Source organism: Cuculus canorus, chromosome 1 (assembly GCF_017976375.1).
Source record: "Cuculus canorus isolate bCucCan1 chromosome 1, bCucCan1.pri, whole genome shotgun sequence".
Lineage (NCBI taxonomy): Eukaryota > Metazoa > Chordata > Aves > Cuculiformes > Cuculidae > Cuculus > Cuculus canorus.
In genome coordinates, this window is record NC_071401.1 from 6,135,568 (window position 1) to 6,156,917 (window position 21,350).

Genomic DNA, 21,350 nt, shown 5'->3' on the forward strand with positions numbered 1-21,350 from the left:
CTGAGGCTCCCTGGAGGAGACCAATGTCTTGGAGGTGTTTGGACACAGAGACTACTTTGGAGAATTACTTTTTCTATTTGAGCTGACAGCCGTGACTGCTGTGAACCTAAAAGTGAAGAGAAAGAGGGGGTGTAAAGAGACAATCCAAGGGTTACGTGTGGAGAATATAAGTTTCAAACGTGTTACGCATTGTGGTTTTTTGAGAGGACCTTAGACTTCTGGACATGTCTATTGGCATGTTCAGTTCACCTAGACCTTTTCACTACCTTTTTTTTTTTTCCACAACACACCAAATATTCCCCCTCCCCTTTTTTTTTTTCCCCCCTGTACTGCTTGCTCACTTGCCAGCAAAATGATACCTGACAACCTAGCAGTAGAAAGACTTCAAAACAAAAATTGTTTGGGCTTTTCTAGTTTGAAGCCTTTGCATTATTAAATACTTTAAATCAATTTTGTTTCAGACAGGGATTTGATGTGCATTGTAGCATCTCTGGCTGCTGGCGTGGCAGGCGTGGGAAGCTTTATGCTTTAGCAGAGATGAAGCTACTACTTTGTTAGCTCAAATGCCAGAGACTTTTCTTTAGATACTGAAGATCCTATGTTTGATCCTTTATGGCAAATAGAACAACTTAGTGCTTATGCCCGTATTTCATTCCACGAGAACTATTAGCTTGCACTCCTGTGAAATCTGTGTACAAGCAATCTCTAAAACCAAGAATATAAACAACAGGTTAAACTCTTCTGTTTGACAAAATTTCTTATATTTCAGTGTGTAATTCGCTTAGAGTGCTGCCCGCCTCATAATTTAGTTTCTTTTAAGTTATATTTTCATATCTGAAAATTGAGTTTTATTTAGAGTTAACAGTATAGTTGTTTTAGCCTGACCTTTCCCGTGAGAAGTATTTTAGTCTGTCCTTTTGTTAAGATCGTATTGCTAATTGTGGCGAATAACAGTTGAAAAATCTTATCTTTATAATACGTGTTCCACATGGGTCTTATAAGAGCAAGTAAAAAAGGTGAGGAGCGTACTGTCTAGTTGTGAGATGTACCCATTATAGTTCAAATGCAGATAAGACCAAATACCTTTTAAAAAAAAGGGTCTTGAGTACATCAAGAAGTTCTCAGCATTTCATTTTGAGGTAGTTGAGATTGTAATTGTAAATGTACCAAATCATATTATATTTCTTTATGTGCATTCATTATGTTGCTATTAATTCTGGTATGGACAAAAAATACTTTGTAGAGATTAAGTCTACAGATAAAACATATACTTACGACTATGAAAATGACAGAAGCTTTACTAATATATATTAAAAAAAGCAGTGAACGTATGAAAAATTCTACTATTTTTGTGTTTTCAGTGTTTCTGAACTGTGCTTGTGGCGGGAGCCATTTCCAACAGAAATTGCTTTGTTATAGTTACGCAGCAAAGCTTTGAATGTCAGTATAATATGCATCAGCATGTGCTTGTTTGAAACACAGGCTTACCCATTCACTGACCATAAGATGCAGGCCATGTAGGAAAGCCAAGAAGGAAAATTCAAGATTCTGGTGGATAAACTAGGCTAATTATATTATTTGGGATGTCATATTGCTTAAAAAGAAATTAAAAAATGGCTAGATGGAGTTGAAACTTCATGTGATTGCTAGTGATTGGGAAGGGTGAACACTTTGAACATGAAACTAAGAATTATCTGTCCCTTCTACTGAAAACAAAAATTATATTCTCTAATGTGATGTGAAAACTAGGAGCTATGGCTAACTCCTCCCAGAGCCTGAAGGTCAGTTAGATCGTCTTAGCGCAAAGCTTATGTCTGGTAACCTACAACCCTGGTTTCTCCAGTTTTTGATTACCAGCTTTCCTGACCAGATCCATGGAACTTTGCTAAACCTTAGTTTGTGTCCATGTCATCTCCTTTCAGTGGTGTACCTTGAATGCATCTATGTGCTTCAGATGAAGAGAACAGAAAGTCAACAACAACCTGTTCTCTTCTCTTCCCACCTTTTGTATGTTGCTTCCTAATCATCCATAAGAAGAAACAAACCTTGGAGGAAAGGTAAAACTAATTGTGGAATGGACATCCATGTGACCTGTAAGAACTAATGTTTAATGTTGATGCAGGTGACAAGTAGTAGATGACAACAGGAAGAAATCTTACATGACTTGGTCGCCATTCATGAAAGCTAACCTTGAAACACCACTGTACCCATGTGGTCAAAATGTGGCCTTTCCTCTCTTAGATTGCAAGATCCTTCCCTCAATGGAAATGATGCTTTATGTGTTTGGATTTCAAGGCTTTTCATGAGCGTTAGATGGTATTGGGTGCAGTTATCCAATTTTGGCATGCTTTAGGCAGCTCTTTGCATGTCAGGTCAGCACTTGGTTTGCTCCATTGGCTCCCACTCAGTTTTCATATCGTCTAAGGTTTTAGTCTTGATCTTCAAAGCAACCCTTGGATCAAACACCCCAGCTACATCAAAGCTGTGTTTCTATTTGTGAACTGCCAGAATAGCTGTATTCCTCTGGGGCGATGTAGATGATGAAGTATCAGAGCAACCATGCGTCGGCTGGGGACACAGTGTTGTGGGCGTACAGGCTATGAAAGAAAAACCACTGTGTGGCAGTCAGGTGAATCCAGACTAATCTGTTTTGAAGGAAATACTACAAGACCTCTGTTTGTGAATGTATTCCATCACAAACATAATGCAGAAGCAAGTACAGTTTTTTATCTGAAAAATAATTGTCAACAGAAGAAAACTGATAAAATTTTGAGTGCTGTCAGAGCATGAAGGGGATTTTAATTGTCCTTTTATATGAGCCATAGTATACTGTCTTTTTAGAAGTTATATACTTCTGCAGGGTAATGTTCTACCAATATTTAAAGTTTACTTTTTCATATTATTAAAATCACAAACACAACTTACTGGCACAAGACATATTATTACCAAAAGCTGAAGGGTGGCATAGCTCAAAAGGAACTGAATAATATATGGCTGTTGATGGACTAAAATCAAGCCTGACCAACTTCTAAACAAACCTTAAAAGTTTTGTTTTCTGCTGAACAGAACTATTCCGCCTCTGTGCTTTATAAAGTACTATGGGCAGAATTGATAATGCCAAAACAATTCTTCCTCCCACCTCAACCTGTTTCCTAGAAACTGATAAATTACTTAAAGCATCAAACATAAAAATTACAAGTCCAGAAAATTTAATTGGATTTTTAAAAAACCTATTAAATTAGATATGCATTATATATGATAGTAAATATGTATTGTATAAAATAAATCTTGGAAAATGCAACATTTTTCATCTTTATGCAGGTTATCATGCTGTGTTTCTTCAGTTCTCCCTTTTTATCTCGTCGTAATAGATAATTTTCACCTGAGTGCCTAACTTCTAGTAGAAATCATAGAATTCTAGAATGGTTTGGGTTGGAAGGGACCTTAATGATCACCTAGTTCTGACCTCTCTGCCGTGGGCAGGGACACCTTCCACTACATCAGATTGCTCAAAGCTTCATCCAGCCTGGCCTTGAACAGCACCAAGGACTGGGCATCCAAAACTTCTCTGGAAAACCTTTTCCAGTGCCTCACCACCCTCATTGTCAAAAATGTCTTTCTTGTATTTAATATAATTATACCTTCTTTCTGCTTAAAACCGTTACCCCGTGTCCTGTAACTACATAGCCTTGTAAAAAATCCTTCCCCAGCTTTGTTGTAGACTCCCTCTTGGTACTGGAAGGCTGTTATAAGGTCTCTCTGGAGCCTTCTCTTCTCCAGGCTCAACAACCCCAACTCTCTCAGCCTGTCGGCGTAGGAAAGGTGCTCCAGCCCCCAATCAATGTTGTGCCCCTCATCTGAATTTGCTCCAAAGGATCAATGTCCTTCTTATGCTGGTGGCTCCAGAGCTGAACGCATAATACTGTTCTTTTGAACATTTGAGTCACTTGAGTGTTTTCTTAAAGGTACATAAATTTTTTCATTTTAAGCTTCTCTCAGCCAGTCTGACATGTTTGACTGAGCTCCACCAGCCTTTCAACCTCCTTTATGAAGAGAAGAAATTGTCATTATGTCTTGTAACAAAGACAACTAGAAGTTGAATTGGAGGTATTCTGTCAAGAAGCAGGACTCTAAAGGAGCCTGCATTGTTTACTCATCTGGTGTGTGTTTCCAAAATGACTACACTAAGGTCAAGGGCGATCATTGTTGACTTGGTACAGTGGGGAGATTGGCGGCAACAAGGTTTCCAAAACCTCCAGCACAGAAATTTTGCTACATTTTTCCGTAATGTTGAGTTTGCATAAGAAGAATCTCCTTACGCCTCTGAGGAGACTATATGAATGCAGAAATATTTTCATCTCAGTGCCATGTTCAACCCGAAAGTCTTCATGTGAAGTTTTTATGGAACTAGATTGCAAAATACATGGGCCAGTCTGGTGTTAGAAAAGAGAGAGCTTGTCACCCTTGAGCAGAAAATAGCAAGGTGATTGGCACTGAATATTGTTCCCTTGCCTGGCCTGATTTGATGTCTGAATGGGTTTCCTTCTACAGCTGAACTTTGTAGTAAGTACACACACTAAAGCAGATTGTTGCTAAACTTCGAGATAAATTACAGGTGGTTAAAATCTGTTCTTCAGTTAATCTCTTCTTTGATAGCAGTTGCCTTAGGAAGGATGTAATCCTGAGTCTACAAATTGCATCCTTTTTGTATCTGAAGAACTTTTACAAGTGCCATCTTGAACATACGACTACTTTTTTTTTCCTCCAGCTTATGTCGGTGAATAGTGTAAAATTAAGTCACAAGATTTCTTCTTCCTGACTGGCTGATAGAAATTTGAGCAAGTGGGGAGAAATAATGAATCTCTGTTCTTCAGCTGTGAATGATAAATGTTCATGTTCCAGGCCTTAATTGCAGGGTCTTACAGATATTTTAATGAATATGTAACTGGTGGTACTTACAAGAAATATGACTTCATTCCTGATGTATTAGAGGCGTCTTTCCCAATTACTTCTTTTGTTGTAGTAAGCATTATCTTGCACACATCTCTGCAAATTCTCTGCTGGAAAAAAAATGACATAACTACGAATGTAAATAAACAGTATTAAAAGATGACTGCCAGTAAGTGATAGTATTAGAGAGCTCTGCATAATATCACACATACATGTTAAAAAATACGTTGATCCATACAAGAGCTTTGAATGCTACTTCTCTTTTTTTTGTCTCATTTTTTTTAAATATATGATAGGTATGCACCAGTTGTATTGAAAGAATAGATGCAGTGGGAGGGACAAGTAAAGAGCAAATATTTAATGCTTGAAGACATTGAAATGTAATTTAATGCAGAACGCTTTTCAAATATGGAAATTAATTAAGAAAAAGGTGACCTTCAAAATAGTTTTCTGTGGAGTTAGTAGTGCTCTGTAAAATTGTACTAAAAGATGAGCTAGAAGATATTTTTCTAAACAAATAGTTACTTTAACAAACCTCACAAATTCAAACCCAACTTTCTTATGAAGTCGCGCCTGAAGCTCCTGGTAATCAACATGCTTTTAGTCAGTGGTTATGTTGCCTTACAGAGTTTTATAGTGCTGCTGAGTCTGATGATATATTGAATGATTTATATATACCTAGCTATACAATCACTTTTACTAGTATTACAAAACACGTCAGAACAATCTGTGTTTAGTGTGTTTGTCTTCTGCCTTCTGATTCCAAAACTGGCTTTTATGCCTTTCTTCTGCTGCTTGCAGTGCAGAAGTGTCACTGGATAAGCAGTAAGGAACTCTTGCACTGGTGAATAATCTTACTCTTCTTCGGCTCATTTCCTTTCACTTACTCTATATGCAGAAATAAAGGCGACATTTGTTTGGGTTTTGCTTGATTTTTTTTTTTTAATTTATTTTTGTTATGGTGAGGTGTGTGCACACAAGTACAGTGTTCTTTTAAAACCCGGTAATAGATGGAAATGTGAAAAATCAGAACAAAAATGGACTTAAATATTTAATGATGTGAAGTTACACGTAGAATGAGGGATCATTTAAATGAGTACTGTTTTGGAAACTTAGCTGTGTGCATGTTGATTAGATATATAAACAAAAGGCACTTAGGTCTTTAATTATAGTTTCTTTCCATTTGGTTTTGCTTTTCAGCATAAATATGCATGGATGTATGGTTCACGTTGCTAAGAAATGTGTCTAAGCTCTTTGTTTGCATTTTTGTGTGCATATGCCTTCCAGTCTGTCTGCTTTCTTCATGCCCGTTAGCAAAAATTTACAAAAGTGATGCCATCAGTTCAGGACCACATGGAGCAGAACCTATCTCTGCAAAATCCATCAGCTTTATTTTATTATCCAAGAACTATATGGATCAGCATCTTCTGTGCCCTCTTAGTTAAGGAATTAGTCAGGCATTCCCACACCCTGGGGAAACTTGCCAAGACCAGCAGCTCATCCTGAGGTGTGCTGTGGGGACAGAGGGAAGCTGAGCCCCGGAGAGGAAGGATGAGGAAGGCTGGGTGGAAGCCTGAAGAATGTGTGTCACTTGTGATAGTCGGCTGAAACTGCCTTAGAGGAGTTAATTCAGCTTAAGCAGAATTTGGAATTTTGACTGCAAGGACACTCAGATGAGTTTTAAATCAGGGTATTTAATGAATTACACTTTATAGCAGTGATTAATGTCCACAAGTTTGCATCTGTTTGCCAGCGTGTTTCTGAGAGACAGTAAAGCTTCATATTACTTAAAACACTTGGTCTCAGAGGACTGTTCATTAGTTGCTGCCTAAATCTCTCTAAGATTTGGTAGATTTGACATGATGATATTGGGAAGGTAGAATTTGAATGTAAATCCTTGTGCTTCCTTCTTGCATACTATTTCTTCAACTTTTGACAGACAGCCTTGGAGGAGAGCATTGGTGATGGCAGGGATACAAAGATGATCAGAGGGTTGGAGCACCTCCTGTACGAGGGCAGGATAAGAGAGTTGGGGTTGTTTAGCCTGGAGAAGAGAAGGCTCCAAAGAGACCTTACAGCAACCTTCCAATACCTCAAGGGGGCCTACGAGAAAGCTGGGAAGGGGCTGTTCACAAAGGCCTGTAGTCATAGGACTAGGAGCAATGGCTATAAATTGGAAAGGGGACGATTCAGACTTCATATTAGGAAGCAATTCTTCACAGCGGGGGTGGTGAGGCACTGGAACAGGTTGCCCAGGGAAGTCGTGGATTCCCCGTCCCAGGAAGTGTTGAAAGCCAGGTTGGATGGGGCTTTGAACACCCTGGTCTGGTGGGACATGTCCCTGCCCGTAGCCGGGGGTTTGGAACTGGATGATCTTTAAGGTCCCTTCCAACTGAAACCATCCTATGATTCTATGTTCTTCTGGCTATACTAGCAGTGGCCTTTGACTGTGGTTGAGGGCAATGTTTTTTGTTGCAACATCCCTATTAAAGAGGTTGTGGCAAGTAGCATGGGCTTGTTTGCTTCTCGTGTAACTCTCCATTTGTCATCCGGCAGGCTGAAGAGGAAACAGTGGCCTTTCTTGCTCACAGTGGAAGTGAAGAAGAGTTTGATCCGAGTACTCTTCCAGATCCTGATAAATACAGAGATTCTGATGAAGAGCAGGATTCAGTAAGCGAAGACAGCTGTAGGTATGTACACATCTTCTACGTTCATTTCAAAATTTTCATATTTTTTAGAAACTGTTCTGCTTAGATGTTAAGAATTCATTTTACAGTCATTCTTTTGCTCCTGCAACTTACTATTTATTTGTGAGGTAGGTGCTGAACAGAAATCTGCACTAGAGGCAATTATTTTTTTTTTCTATGAAGCTGTATGAGGAAGATTTTTGAGTCAGTGTTGAAATGATCTTGGTGAGCCTGTTCCACATGCAAAAAATCTTGACTAATTCCCTGGATGTTTCATGTATTTCAGAAATACATTTCTCTACTGTCATATTACACGTTCTGTTTTAAACGAGAAATGTTGAAGTCTTTTGAGGATTCGGATGAGCTGTCTGTACCTGTGGTATATTAAATAAATCTGTGCACAGTGAAGCTTGATAGGTTTTATGATTCCGTGTGCTCAGGCTCTTCAACAATACAAATGAAATAGAATGGGAGTTAGAATTAAATATATAATAAAATAAAAAATGTTAAACTTTTCTTCTTAATTTTAAGAGTGTTTTTCATTGTATAAACCAGAAGGATTTTGTTTCTTGTAGTTTAACAGACAGCACAGAGTGGGGTGAGGATCCATAGTTCATGGCAACTGCATTTTTTCAGCATGTACATATAGGAAGAGTGAGGGATACTGCATGAAGCCCTGTGTGGTTTTTGTTGTTGGCTTCACAGTGTGTTTCTGGCAAACAGCCTATCGTGTAGCAGATTAAGAAATATCATCTTGACTCTTAAATGGGAGTATAGATCTTTATTTTGCTCTCTTCTAGTTGTCTAGGTTCATAAATGCCTTGCTTTTCATGGCTGAATTAGCTAAATCCTATTGGCTAGACTGTCCCTAACCTCAGCTCACTGCACGTTGTGGGGCAGTATGTAGGACTGGATGGTGGGACATGGATTTAAGGACTGGAGAGCCATAGGCTGAGAGGCTGGTGGTGATGTCCCCTGTAGCCGCTTCACCAGTGTGTTGATTGATAGAACTGACAAGGATGTGGAAAATGCGTTGCTTTTTCTGAGAGCAGTGAACTGCTCCTTCTTTGTGCAAGGAGGAGGAAGAGGGCACCTATGAGAAAATTATAGTTCCTTCTGGTTCTTCACTTCCCTAAGGTTATTCAATATCTCCACTCCATGTAAAAGGAATGAAAAAGCTGTGTAAAATGTCGATACAGCTTCCTAAAAACAAACAGAAAATGAGACACGTCATTCTTAAACAAGATTCTTCCAGTTCCTTCTGTATTTATGATTGCTTGACTGTCTGACCATCAGCTTTTAGTTGGGGAAACTGCATAATTTGTTTAGGAATTATCTTTTAATGAAGTTTAAACTTCGGTATTTACTGGGGAGGGCTTTGTAGGAGGATTCGTAGGTTGCTTTTCCCATGTTATTGAGTTGAAATATATCTGTCTCTGTTTGATAAATGCATTCTCTAGTGGTATTCTTATACTGCTTGTAGTGGAACCGTGTTAATAATTTGAAACTTTATTCTCAGCTTCCGCCAAGTAAGATCAATAACATGGTTAATATTGTCTTTTTAATATATGAGATTCTGATGAGTAAAATCTAGATTTAAAGTGGTGATTTGAGCTAGAGGATGTTCTAAAACGCTGTTTTGCTTAAAGGGGCCATTTCTGTTTGGCCTAGTATTAACTAGGAGACAAGGACCAGCAGAAAAGTGTATTTAGCAATTCTGCATTTACATAGGGCATTAACAGAAATGCCAAGAGAAGTATTTCAGAATAATAATGCTTCTTCATCTGGGACCATAATAGTGCTGGTTCTGTCCTTTTGCCTTTGAGAGCAAATTCTGAGCTGGCTTTTATAGTAATGCTTTGCTGCGGGTAACAAAGTAGAAAGGGAATTTTGATAGTTATTATTAGTTTGTTTCATGGAGGGCTTAAAGTGAATTCAGAAGGTCTGAAATAGAGCTTTGGTAAGTGGTTGGACACTGAACACCACTTGTCTTGTTTATTGGGGGGTGTGGAGCGCCTGAAGGATAGATTCCTGGAATCCATTAAATTAATGGACAACTGAGTTGATAGGAAGAATTTGCCAGCAACCAAGAATAGGAAACGTAGTGTCACAGCACTACCTATTAAACATTTAATTGTCTCAGGCATTTCCTAATTACTGCTGAATTGTTGTAGACTCCCTGCATTTCTTAACCAAGATTTTGCATTATTTCAACTTGTAGCCTTAGGGAGGCTTAGCTAGGCTTACCTGTCTTGACAATACAATATTTTCTAGCATAACTGCTTCGAGGCCAGGTTGGATGGGGCCTTGGGCAGCCTGATCTAGTGAGACGTGCCCCTGCCCATCACAGGGGAGTTGGAACTAGATGATCTTTAGGGTCCTTTCCAACCTAAACTAAACTAAACTATTCTAATAAGTATTTTGAAAAAGTTTTGAAGTCAGTCATTTTAAAATTGAACATTTTCTCTAGTTTACTTTCAGTATCATTAAGTAACCGTTTGACATGGGGACATGGCATCTGTTTTTTATATATTCATACGCCAGTATTTATATTGATCCTTTCCCAGAGGATGTCAGTGAGACAAAAAGTTAGCTAAGCTTTAAGAATAGAAGTTGACAGAGAAGACTCTCAAGAAGACTTAAGGCTCAAAGAAGGTCTAGGGCCTTGGTCATTTTTGATTACTACGAAGTAGGTTGGAAAAGAACATGCAGGAAAGGAAAACAGGAATTTAGTAATGATTTTTGACAAAGTATTTTCCTCAGCAAATCTGAAAACACTTTACAGAAGAGGCCAGTGTGATTTTCGTAGGCAGTTATGTTGACTCACGTAGTAACTTGTCTTAAGGTCATGGCAGTGATACATCTGGGAATAAAATTCAGGCACTCAGAGGGTCCATTCATTGCTCCTCCCACTAGACAGATGGCATTCCCTATGAAATTACAATTAATCGTGTGTGGTAACTGATTTTTAAATAATATTTTTCTTGTTTTCAGTATTCCAGGTTTACACATGTAAATTTAATACCGTGTAGACACAGTTTAATTTTGTAATTTGATTCTTTTGAATTTTAATTTTGTAATTTTTGTAATTTTGAAGTGTAAAAAACCAAAATCCTTTTTGGTTTTCCCTTTTATTAGACTTGTCTTTATTTGAGTTACTTTTTCAGGGAATGTTTTCTGGGAGCATTGATATATACAGTATTTCAGTTATCCCAAGGACAGTAGTCTTGAATGTAATCTGTGCTGAAGAGAGTAACTTTCAGCACAAAAAATATGCTATATATATGATTCAACTGGAGTTGAGTTATGTTTTTTTTCTCTGCCATGTCTTAAGACTTGTCAGGTTTTGATTTACTAAGTGTACTTTAAATACATTTTTTGTACTGTGTTTGGAAGTGACTTTAGAATGAAGTGCAACATCCAAACATTTTCCATGGTACGCTGCCTTCTACATTGTATCTGTGTATTTGAAATACAACTTAAAATCTAGGGGGGTTTTTCCAATGAGATTTTCTTTTTTAAAATTATTAATTTTTCCTTAAGCCTGGCAAAGGATCGTTTATTTGGAAGGTTGGATTTTATTTGGTCTTTGGAACATAGTAGTGTGTGGAGCTAATTTGTCTAAAACCTGTATTTCAGATTTTGAATAGGAGATGCCAACTAAGGTTCATAAAACATAATTTTTTTAAGATGATATATATGGATGTAAGATCTTTTCATATGTCTGAAAATGCTGTTAATGATCGTTTAAAATCTCAACATTATTAGTTCAAAATCTCAACATATTTTAAAGAACTATTATTCAATAGTTCTTTAAAAGGTGGACTTGCAAAGAAACTGTTAAAACATAAATTTTATTATGATTTTTATATGTAATATCAGAACATTCTTGCCATGCAAACCCTGCTGAGTGCTACAGTTATGGGGCTTTTTTGGCATTCATTTTATGACTACAAAGTTGCAATTGGTTTTACTTCCTTAGGTAAAATGCTTGTGTAAATCTGTCCTATCCGTTTTAGTGCTCTGGGGGTGTGATCTGGCTGGGTCACTTTTTTGGTGTCAGTTTGGGGGGGTTAAGCTTTCCCTGGCTGGGGGCAAGATATTCTTGGGGTAACAATCATGTCCCAAGAACTGGGATCACTTCAATCATAGAATCATAGAATCACTAGGTTGGAAGGGACCCACTGGGTCATCGAGTCCAACCATTCCTAACACTCCCTAAACGATGCCCCTCAGTACCTCGTCCACCCGTCCCTTAAACACCTCCAGGGAAGGTGACTCAACCCCCTCCCTGGGCAGCCCATTCCTGTGCCGAAGTTTTATAACCTCTGTCAACTTCAGGACACTATACTGGTATACTTTTTAATAGTAGGAAAGAACCTTAACTTCTTCCAAGGGGATTTTAAAAGGATTTTCTTCATTTTCCCATCTTTACGAAATTGGACTGAATACTTTCCTGCTTTTCATTCTTGTCTGTGTTTGCTGGAGGATGAGGGCAATGGGTGGTAGACGTTTTCAACTTTTTTTAAGAAGACAAGAGGACAGGAATTTGGAAAGTGAGTCCATTTGCTTCAGGTCCTTCTGCAGCACTTAAGCTGAATGGAATTTAACAAGGACCCAGGGAGCAGTTTCATAGCTAGACCTGACTTTCAGAGCTTTCCTAGAAGAGAACACATCAGTTTAGGCACTGCTCTGATGGGAAAAGTGCTACAGATAAACCTGCAACATCAAAGACCACGGTTTTGGGTTTATTATCAGCAGTGATTTCCAGAGGCAGATAGTAGGGACGCCGATATTATCTGATAGCTGGGGACAGGCCAGGAGTGGATTTAACAGTCCTTGCTAAGGGTAGTAATTAAACTGAAGTGAGTAATGAGAACAGTTGTGGCAGGTATGCAAGGGGAATCATAGAATCACTAGGTTGGAAAAGACCTCTTAGACCATCAAGTCCAGCCATTCCTATCTGCAACTAAACCATGTCCTTGAGTAAAAAGGGACGAGGAGACTTCCTGTGGGATGCTCAAGAGAGCAAGAACTGTGGGTGACAACACGCTGATAGAAAATTTTGGAAGATGACAGGGTCCAGGATAAAATTAGATTTCTAGGAGTGCCTGAAAGGAATGTGTCAAAATTAAGAGCCATTGATGGCTCTGATGCTGAGTGCAGCATGTGGTGGTTAATCCTCTGCTGACTTGGGCTTGCCTAGGGAACATCGGTCATGTCTTTATAGGCTTAATGGATCTGGCGAGAAAACAGGCTTAAGTCCTGGCACATGATTGTGTGTATTGTCCACAACTGCTGTGACTTCAGATGGTGCCAAATAGAGCTTTTCTGGGCAACGTCCCACCGTGTTTTGGTGTGGTAGGACAGGCCAAAGACTGTTCCCAATAGGCAGTGTTGATGAAACTGCATTTCTTTCAGGTGCGTGTGGGTGAAAACTGCAGTCATCTGTTTTCCAGTTCTGAAGTGGGCTTTGAGGCTCAGTGTAGGTATGTTTGGAAACTTATAAGGTGCTCTGAGCACCCCTTAGAAGGCTTTTGTAAAAGCAGAGGCACAACTGAAAGAGGAAGATGCAACACAGCAAATTAATTTAGGACTGGAAAAAGAGGAAATCAAGAAAAGCAAGAGATTTTGAACGACCAATAAGCCTATGGGTAAAAGAAAGTGGTAGCTGAAGAGGCTGATGGTGAGCCTAAGGCCGTGGAGAGGTGTTATTGATTTTGTGTGAGGGAGGAAAGATGTGGAGGGGATGTATGCATGAAATGCAGAGGGAGGGTGATGGAGATCTGGTGGGTCAAGAAGAATAAATATGAGAACAGGCAAGAAATCTTTCTGCCAGTGGGAAGGAGGGTTTTCTGTTAAATCAACACTCATGCCTCATGCACCTTTCCTTGAGTTGTCACTGGATTGTATGATGGGTTGCTCTTCGGGCTGGAAATATTGACCTAAAGATTTTAAGAAAAGCAAATCAGTCGAGAGTAGCACCCAGTGAAATTACACTTGTGAGATTAGGAGATACAGCTTTATTATGGTTTACATTTCCCAAATGCAGAGATTTTGCTGCAAGTGTTGGATTGAAATAGAAATATATTGGGCTATTCTAGCTACTACTTGCTTTAAGAAGGAAAACCATGCTTCTAAAAGGGATAATTCAAAGCAAATATGTGAGACCTAGGATATCTTTAACAATCTTTAAAAACATACCATCTGCTCATGGTTTAAGAAGTCAAAAACATTCTTAATATTTTCTCCCTCCCTCCCAGCATTTTTTTTTAGTTGGGGGAGCTATACAAATTATGACTTAAATTTGCCTTTGAATAGAATTCCCTTCCAGCCATACCTCTACCAGCAGAGTAATTAATGACTCTAAGCATGTAATATGAGATTAATTTTTGTATATCTAGCAACATTCATTGTATTTGGTTTAAGGCTATCAATGTAAATTGTTAATGAGGTGAAAAATTTAAGTGAATCGAATAGGCTGGAAGAAAAGCAGCTGGATTTCTTAAATATTCATTTTGCAGTTAAATTGAGTTTCTGATATTTCTAATCCCTCAACCTCTCTAAATAAAAATGTTGAAGAACAAAGTTATGATTGACCTCTTTAATAGGTCCAATATTGTCATCAAGTGTATGCATGAATGAAGGAGGAATGAGATAAGAAGTTACTGAAACTCTGCACTTCAGAAATAAACTATCAAGAATTGGATGGTGATAGTGGTCACACAAAAGAAAAGGAGATGAACAGATTTGAATAACGTCAATGTCAGGTGAAGCTGAGGAGGAGTGACTGTGAGGATTAGGCATGTTGTTAGCAGCATCTCCAGAGGCAGATTCGTTTCAGAGAAGGTTAAGCCTCTGACAGCAGGACATGCAGCAAGTCAAAATGGTTTGATTGAAACCGTGGTCACGTGTGGCTGGACTAGTTTTAACCCAGAGCAGTGATATTTGATCCATTTGAGAATCAATGCCTGAATTATTTCCATTTTCAGACTAGTGTATAAAGGTAAGCTGAAATTGCTTAGCTCACATAAACCAAATGGAAACTCCAGTGGTCCAGGGCTGGGTCAGGTACTGCTGCTTTATGGTCAGCCACGTCTGTGACAGAAACAGGAAGAGAATTGCTGCTACATATGATTTGAGTCCACTGCTACTTGTCCACTAGAGCCTTTAGAAAGTAAAGAGGACCTTAGAGCAGAAGTGAGATGTTGGTGCTGGATTTGAATGTTTTTTTTTGCATTAAATCTTCTTCCTATGCAGTAGGAAGAAATCATACTCTCTTGCTGGTCTGATTTCTATTTAAGTCTTCTCTTTTTCTTCTTCTTTTCTGCTACTTAGCTTCAAGACAGACTTGTCTTTTGCTTTTAGTACACTTAAACTGGTATTTCATTGCAAGTAGATAATTCATCCCTTTTCCTGCAATTGTTTTTTATAAATCTTGTTTTAGAGCTGTTTTGATTTACACCAGTGCAATAGGCAGTAAGGGAAATAACACACCACCATATATTTTGATTACCATTTCTGTATTCTCTAGCATTCTGACAAGAAGTAAGAAAGAAGCTGCACTGGGTCTTATGGAAGGGACTGCAGTAATTAATCTTCATTAGGATTGCTGCCATGGCCTTATGAATTAAAATTTATTACATGGAAAAAGGTTTGTGGCACAGCATGTTTGATTAGAAAAATGCCAATACTTATGGGATAAATTATTTCTAACTTTTTTGTACTGTATTTTATTAGCACATTCATTCATTATTGCAGCCTGGAAACTTGACTCCTGGCCTGCAATTCAGGGGCAAGGGCGGATTGTTTCCAGAGCAGTGCTGGTAAACCCAGGCTCGAAAGGAAGCTCTGATAAATGTTAGCTGAAGCAGAGCCTGTCTAGAGATCTCACAGTACTATTTTGTTTAAACAACGGCAACTTGGCTGTGTGGACGCACATTTCAAATAGCTGACTCTCAAGCACTTAAAATCAAAACCTTACAGCTTGTCAAGACATACCTTGAAGCCCAGAAGCAAGTTAAATACTAACAATTAAAAGCTTTCTGGTATCACATCAAAACACACTTGTGAGATTATTTTTTTAGTAGTTAAATTAAGAGAGGTTCTTGGTGTATAGCTGCCAGGGTCATAGTTAGACACCCTGTTTCTCACATGTCATCCACATATGCTGGCATTTATTTAAGGGACAGGATTCATAAGTCCTGCTTTAGTGTTTGAGTAATAAACATTACCTATTAAATGACAGTACCTTCCTTTGTTGTTACAGCTGTGCAAATTGTGACCACAGAAATTACCATGCCTGTTGATAAGTCGGCTGCTAGTACCTCCTCGCCTGTGTAAACACAGCCTGTCCCAGTAAATCCTTTCATCAGGCAGCTTCAGACTGTGCGGGTCGTTCAGGCGGCTGAAAAGCTAAATTACACCAGATGGTGAAAGGAAGGAATTGTAATCCAGCTGCACATGCCACTTTCTAAGTGTTATTAATAGGAGATGAAGAGATGCACTGGCTTTGATTTGAATCTGAATTGTGGGGCTGCTTTCTAACTGTGTTGTTCTGTTAGAAAATAGTTCACCTTAGAATAACTTTATTTTGGTTTGGCTATTTGTGGACGCCAGCTGGTAGTGCATCAGTTTGTGCATTTGTGAGGAATAAGGGCCATTTGTAATCATGGGAAGTGACCAGTGATAAAGAGATAAGCTCTGCAGGGTAGGCTGACAGGCTTTTGGTCGATGGAGACCAGGGAGGAATTCCTTTGATACAAGTGCAGACGTGATCCCCATATAGATGCCCTTCTACATGTGTACCTGAGAATTACCCCTATTACATCCCCTCCAAAGAGTGTTCTGTCCAAAAGCTGAGGAGATGCACCCAGATGGAGTACAGGATACCCTTGGCATCATGCCAGGCATTTCTCCTGGTGATTGTGGATATCCCCTCCCTGGAAGTGTTCAAGGCCAGGTTGGATGGGACCTTGGGCAGGCTGATCTAGTGGGAGGTGTCCCACTAGACCCCCCCATGGCAGGGGGTTGGAACTGGATGATCTTTAAGGTCCAACCCAAATCATTCTATGATTTTCCAGCTTCCTTTTAAAATTGCCACTTTCACCCTTTATAAAAGCTGCATCTCTGACTGCTGCTCTGGAGTAGTACAGCCCATCTCCACGCCACCCAAGCCACTGCTGGTAAAAATTCATCCTGCAGGAACAGGGTTGGGAGTTGGACTAGGTGATCTTTAAAGGTCCCTTCCAACCCAAACCATTCTATGGACAGGCAAGGTCTGTCTTCTCTCTGTATCTCAAGATTATGAACATCTCATTTGCACGTTCCACATGAGACTCTGCTTTCCTTCCTAAGTTGCCTTTATCAGATAATGTTTTGCTTCTACTTTTTGTGCGTCATGAAAACACAAGCCCTTAGGTCTCTTCATCACTCTGTGGTTTTACTGCTGCCGCTTCCTGTGTTATGCATTCCTCCTTATTCACCTCTCCAGCTTACAACCCAGTATGGGTCAAATTAGTGTGAAAGTACACCTGCTGGTGTATAGATACATCTTTAGTATGCACTACTGTTTGAGCACTGCGATTCCTCAGTAATAATAAGAAACAGCTTGACTCAGCATAATCTTCCCACAAAACTTAAGATGAAAATTAATCATAATTGTGTTGATTTGCTTTTGTTTGTGGGAAAAATTAAAAATCTCACACTCCTTCTGAATTTGTTTTGTAGTTGTTATAACTTACAGGCATCTAGGCCTGTGGGCCTCTGAAACTCCAAAAATGAATATAGTTTTTGGTATTTAAAGTCTGCTATTTCATAACTTGTGAGATTTCTGTATCGTTTTAATTGCTAAGATGTTTTCAACTAATGTCCTAGCTGAAGCATTACTCGATTATGAATGCAAACTGGGCTTCAGAGTCCATTCAGATGCTGGAAGCAATTGGCTTTTTTTCAAACAAGCTTAAATGCTTTTACTTAATAAGATTTCAGCCATACGCATTTAAAGTGAACCCCCGTACTCTGATCAAAGCAAACACCATGAAACTCCAGTCCAAACTGACACCGGTCACTTGGAAAAGTGAGAGGTTTTAGTACTTTAGAGTATTTTCATATACTGTCAGTATAGCTTCAGCATTTATGGAATATCTTAAGAACTACAAAGAGAAACAGAGAGACCTTTCCCCAGAAAAGGAATAAAATAGAAGTTAGTAACAAGCACTGGAAAGCTACCCCCATGCAAATGAAGGCTCAAAGTCGACAAAGTTGCTATATCCTTTGAAATGTCCCAGTTTTAGGAAGAGTATTTGGTGCCCAGTCACCAAAACATTCTGAGTCATAGAATGGTTTGTGTTGGGACGAACCTTTGAAGATCATCGGGTGCAACCCTCTGCCGTGGGCAGGGACATCTCATTATATCAGATTGCTTTACACTATTTCTTTTGGATAGATAGGGAAAGAGAATTTGTTTTAATTTTGGGAATGCAAGGTGTTTCTCACAGGATTCCCCTCCTCTCTCTGTGGTGTAATAAGTAGGCAGGAGTTGGCATTGTTCTTCCATGAGAGATGGGATGGATGAGAGAGGGAAGCAGGTCATATGTTTGTAGTGCAGTGCAAGGCCATCATATCTCACGTTCCTCCTTTGTCTTGGTGATGGAGAGTCAGACAGAAAGCACTGTGTATGAGTCAGGAAGAGGAGGAAGCACCGTGCTGCCAGTCCCTTTTGGAGAACGTCTGGGAACTTACTGAAAACTGCTGTGTTTTGAGGTTAATGTTTGAGTTAGGCTGGTTTTCAGTTAGTGGTGAAACCACCATTTCACATGCTCGTAACTAGTCCTATTAATGGAAAAATGAGTTGGGCAGCCAAAGATGGCTTGAATTGGGCATTGGGTTCCTGTGCTGTGTTGGTTTGAAGAACAGTATTCCCCAGTTGGAGCTATTTGTTACAGCTGCTGTTCCCAGTTGTTAACTCTCTAAACAGTATTTCTGAAGGGAATATTTCACAAACATTACATTTACGCTTTAGCAATTATAAAAATCAAGGTAATTTTAAAAATTCTTGTTGAAACTTTTTTTTTTTTTTTTTTTAGTAAATTGAATTTTCCAGGTAGAGATTTGGCAAATTTTAATTGAAACATGAATTTTATAAAACTCTAAACTCAGTCTTTGAAGCTCCATTTTAATTTTTTGTTGTATTCTTTAAAATAACAAAAATGAAAAACTGAATGCAGTTTTGTTTCAGTTAGCTTCTTTTGGAGAGCATGGTTTGGGATGCGAGGGGTTGCAACTGTTTTTTTTTGCTATGAATTCTTCCCTATAGCATAGGAAAACTGGCTCATTATATCCTGGCACATGAATATCATATCTTAGAATAGATTTTGTGCAACTAGATTATTTTATTCTTAAATAAGATGATTTATAGCAAATTTTCAGTGCTATGACAAAACCCACATGAAGATACATGAAAGCTTGGGCTTTCCTCCTGTTCCTGTTGTGTGGCCACGTGATAGAAGTCAGACTATTAAAACAGACATGCAGTGGTTTCATCCAGATTGAAGGCTGCAAAAGGCAACTCATTCAAATCTTAAGAAAAGCAACAGAAGAAACAGGAATTTACCATGGAAAATAACTGGGTTTGAGGTTTTCATCTTCCTCTTTTGGCAAAGAGGTGAATAGCCTCCAAGGAAAGCTTCTGCAAGAAGGGCAAAGAGCAGTTTGAATGAGAGGAACCCAAATCAAAACTGTATTGAGTGCAGGATTTGCCCGTTAATTGACAGTTCTCATGTTTTGATTTTTGTCACGTGTTTATTTCAGACAAGATCTTGAATGCATGTCAGGGCCCACTGACACATCACTAAATCAGTTTTGTCAGGTTGTCTGTCACTCTACAAGGCAGCAAATATTAGATAAGAGTGAAAGCAATATCTTCATATACTGTAATCAATTAAGACAGCAGAACGTTCACCACTGCCTCAGCCTGAGAGCCACTCTAATTTAGACATCGAGTTCATCAGCTTCTATTGCTTCACCTTTCTGAATTGTAATTTTGTTTGCTCTTATCTTGACGTAAATTTGCTTTGTTTAAAATGAATAGTTTGATTATACGATCATATTGATTACCACGGTTGTTAAAAAGACTAATTGATTTGTTTCTGCAGTGAACTTGAGGAAAAGAGTGGAAGAAAGAAGAGAAGCTATAGCAACAGTGACGCAGCAGAAGAAATGCCACTGAAAAGAAAGAAGGCAAAATTCAGCCAAGAGGAGGACCCCTATTTGCCATTAGATACTGGGCTTTCTCTGGCAGAGGATGAAGAGCTTGTACTACATCTGCTCAACAGTCAGAGCTAATTATTTTTCTCCAGTTTTTGGTGTTTTTTTTTCCTGGGACAGCTTCAAAATTTTGTCAGTAGTCTACACCAAATGAATTTGGCATCTGGGCAGCTGGACACTGGTAGGCATAGATAAATGAGTTGCATGTGCAATGGCATTGTCTGAGGTTGGCGCATAGATTACAGACAATATTTAGTTTGATTTATAAGGCTTTCTAAACCAACTTTCCAACCTAAATCCCCTGATGTCATTTTGCAGTAACACGTCCATAATTGAAAATCTCCAAGTTTTGAAGCAATTGTCTTTTTTTATTTCAATCTTGCTTTAAATAAGAACAGGATTTTCCTTTCTTGACTGTGTCAGGTTCGTTATTTTAGAAGATAAATATGTACTAAAATTATTGAAGAAGAAATGCTGTTGGCAGCTCAAATCCTATTACTTAAACTGCATTTTTTTCTTCTCTGTACGATGCACATATTTTAAAAATATTTTAATAAAAATTTCTGAAGCCTTGATGTAAACTTTGAGTGTCTTTTTCAGATTTGTTATGAAAGCATTTACTTATCCTCCAGTTATCATTTCTATTATGATTCTGTCACTGGTGTTAGGCAATTCAGAAAAACACTTTTAGAAGCTAAAACTTTGAATCCTGGATTTGGGTACCATCTGAGTGAGAACACAGTGATGCTACAAAAAGAAGTAAAACAAAACTGCTCAATAAAATTGGTTACAAGGTAGATTTGGTGGCAGACTTACAACTGGAAGCGAGCTACTTTTTTTCTGATGTCCAAATATAGTGAAGAAAAATCATTTTTGAGCATGTTTTGAAGTTTCATCCCATCAAAGCATGGTTGGTTGTCGCACAGTTTGTGCATGCTTAGCCCTAGCTGCTGCTCCTTGATGAACAGCAACAAGACATATGCTATGCGAGTCTTTTCCTGAGGAATAGAAGAAGAAGACATGCTTTCTGTGGCAAATCAAAATATTTTCCCTGGCAGAGGCTGCCCAGGGAGGTGGTTGAGTCACCTTCTCTGGAGATGTTTAAGGGATGGGTGGATGAGGTGCTGAGGGGCATGGTGTAGGGATTGTTAGGAATGATTGGACTCTATGATCCAGTGCATCCTTTCCAACCTAGTGATTCTATGATTCTATGATTAATACAATACAAAAATCTTAGTTATTTAAGTAGATTTTCTTCTCTTGCACCCAAATGCCAGCTATAAGCCAAATTCGCAGTCCTCTTGCTTGCCTTCTTGACTACTCCCTTAAGAATATCTGCACTTTGTTCAGACAAAAGCATGGTGAACCCTTGCAGGCAGTATGGAGAATGATGGAAATTCCTGGGCGTTTTAAACATCTCTGAGACTACCTAGGCAAAAGGAAGGC

At 38.8% G+C, this 21,350-nt stretch overlaps 1 protein-coding gene across 1 annotated transcript in view; it reads left to right on the forward strand.

The window, feature by feature from the left end:
- DDX10 (DEAD-box helicase 10) overlaps nt 1-20,484 on the forward strand; it is a 191,648-nt gene extending 171,164 nt beyond the window's left edge. The window contains exons 17-18 of the mRNA XM_054056496.1: nt 7,507-7,640; nt 19,793-20,484. Coding sequence (XP_053912471.1) covers nt 7,507-7,640; nt 19,793-19,982 — 324 coding nt within the window. The 3' untranslated portion in view covers nt 19,983-20,484. The remainder of the gene's footprint in view (nt 1-7,506; nt 7,641-19,792) is intronic.
- The last annotated feature ends 866 nt before the right edge of the window (nt 20,485-21,350 follow it).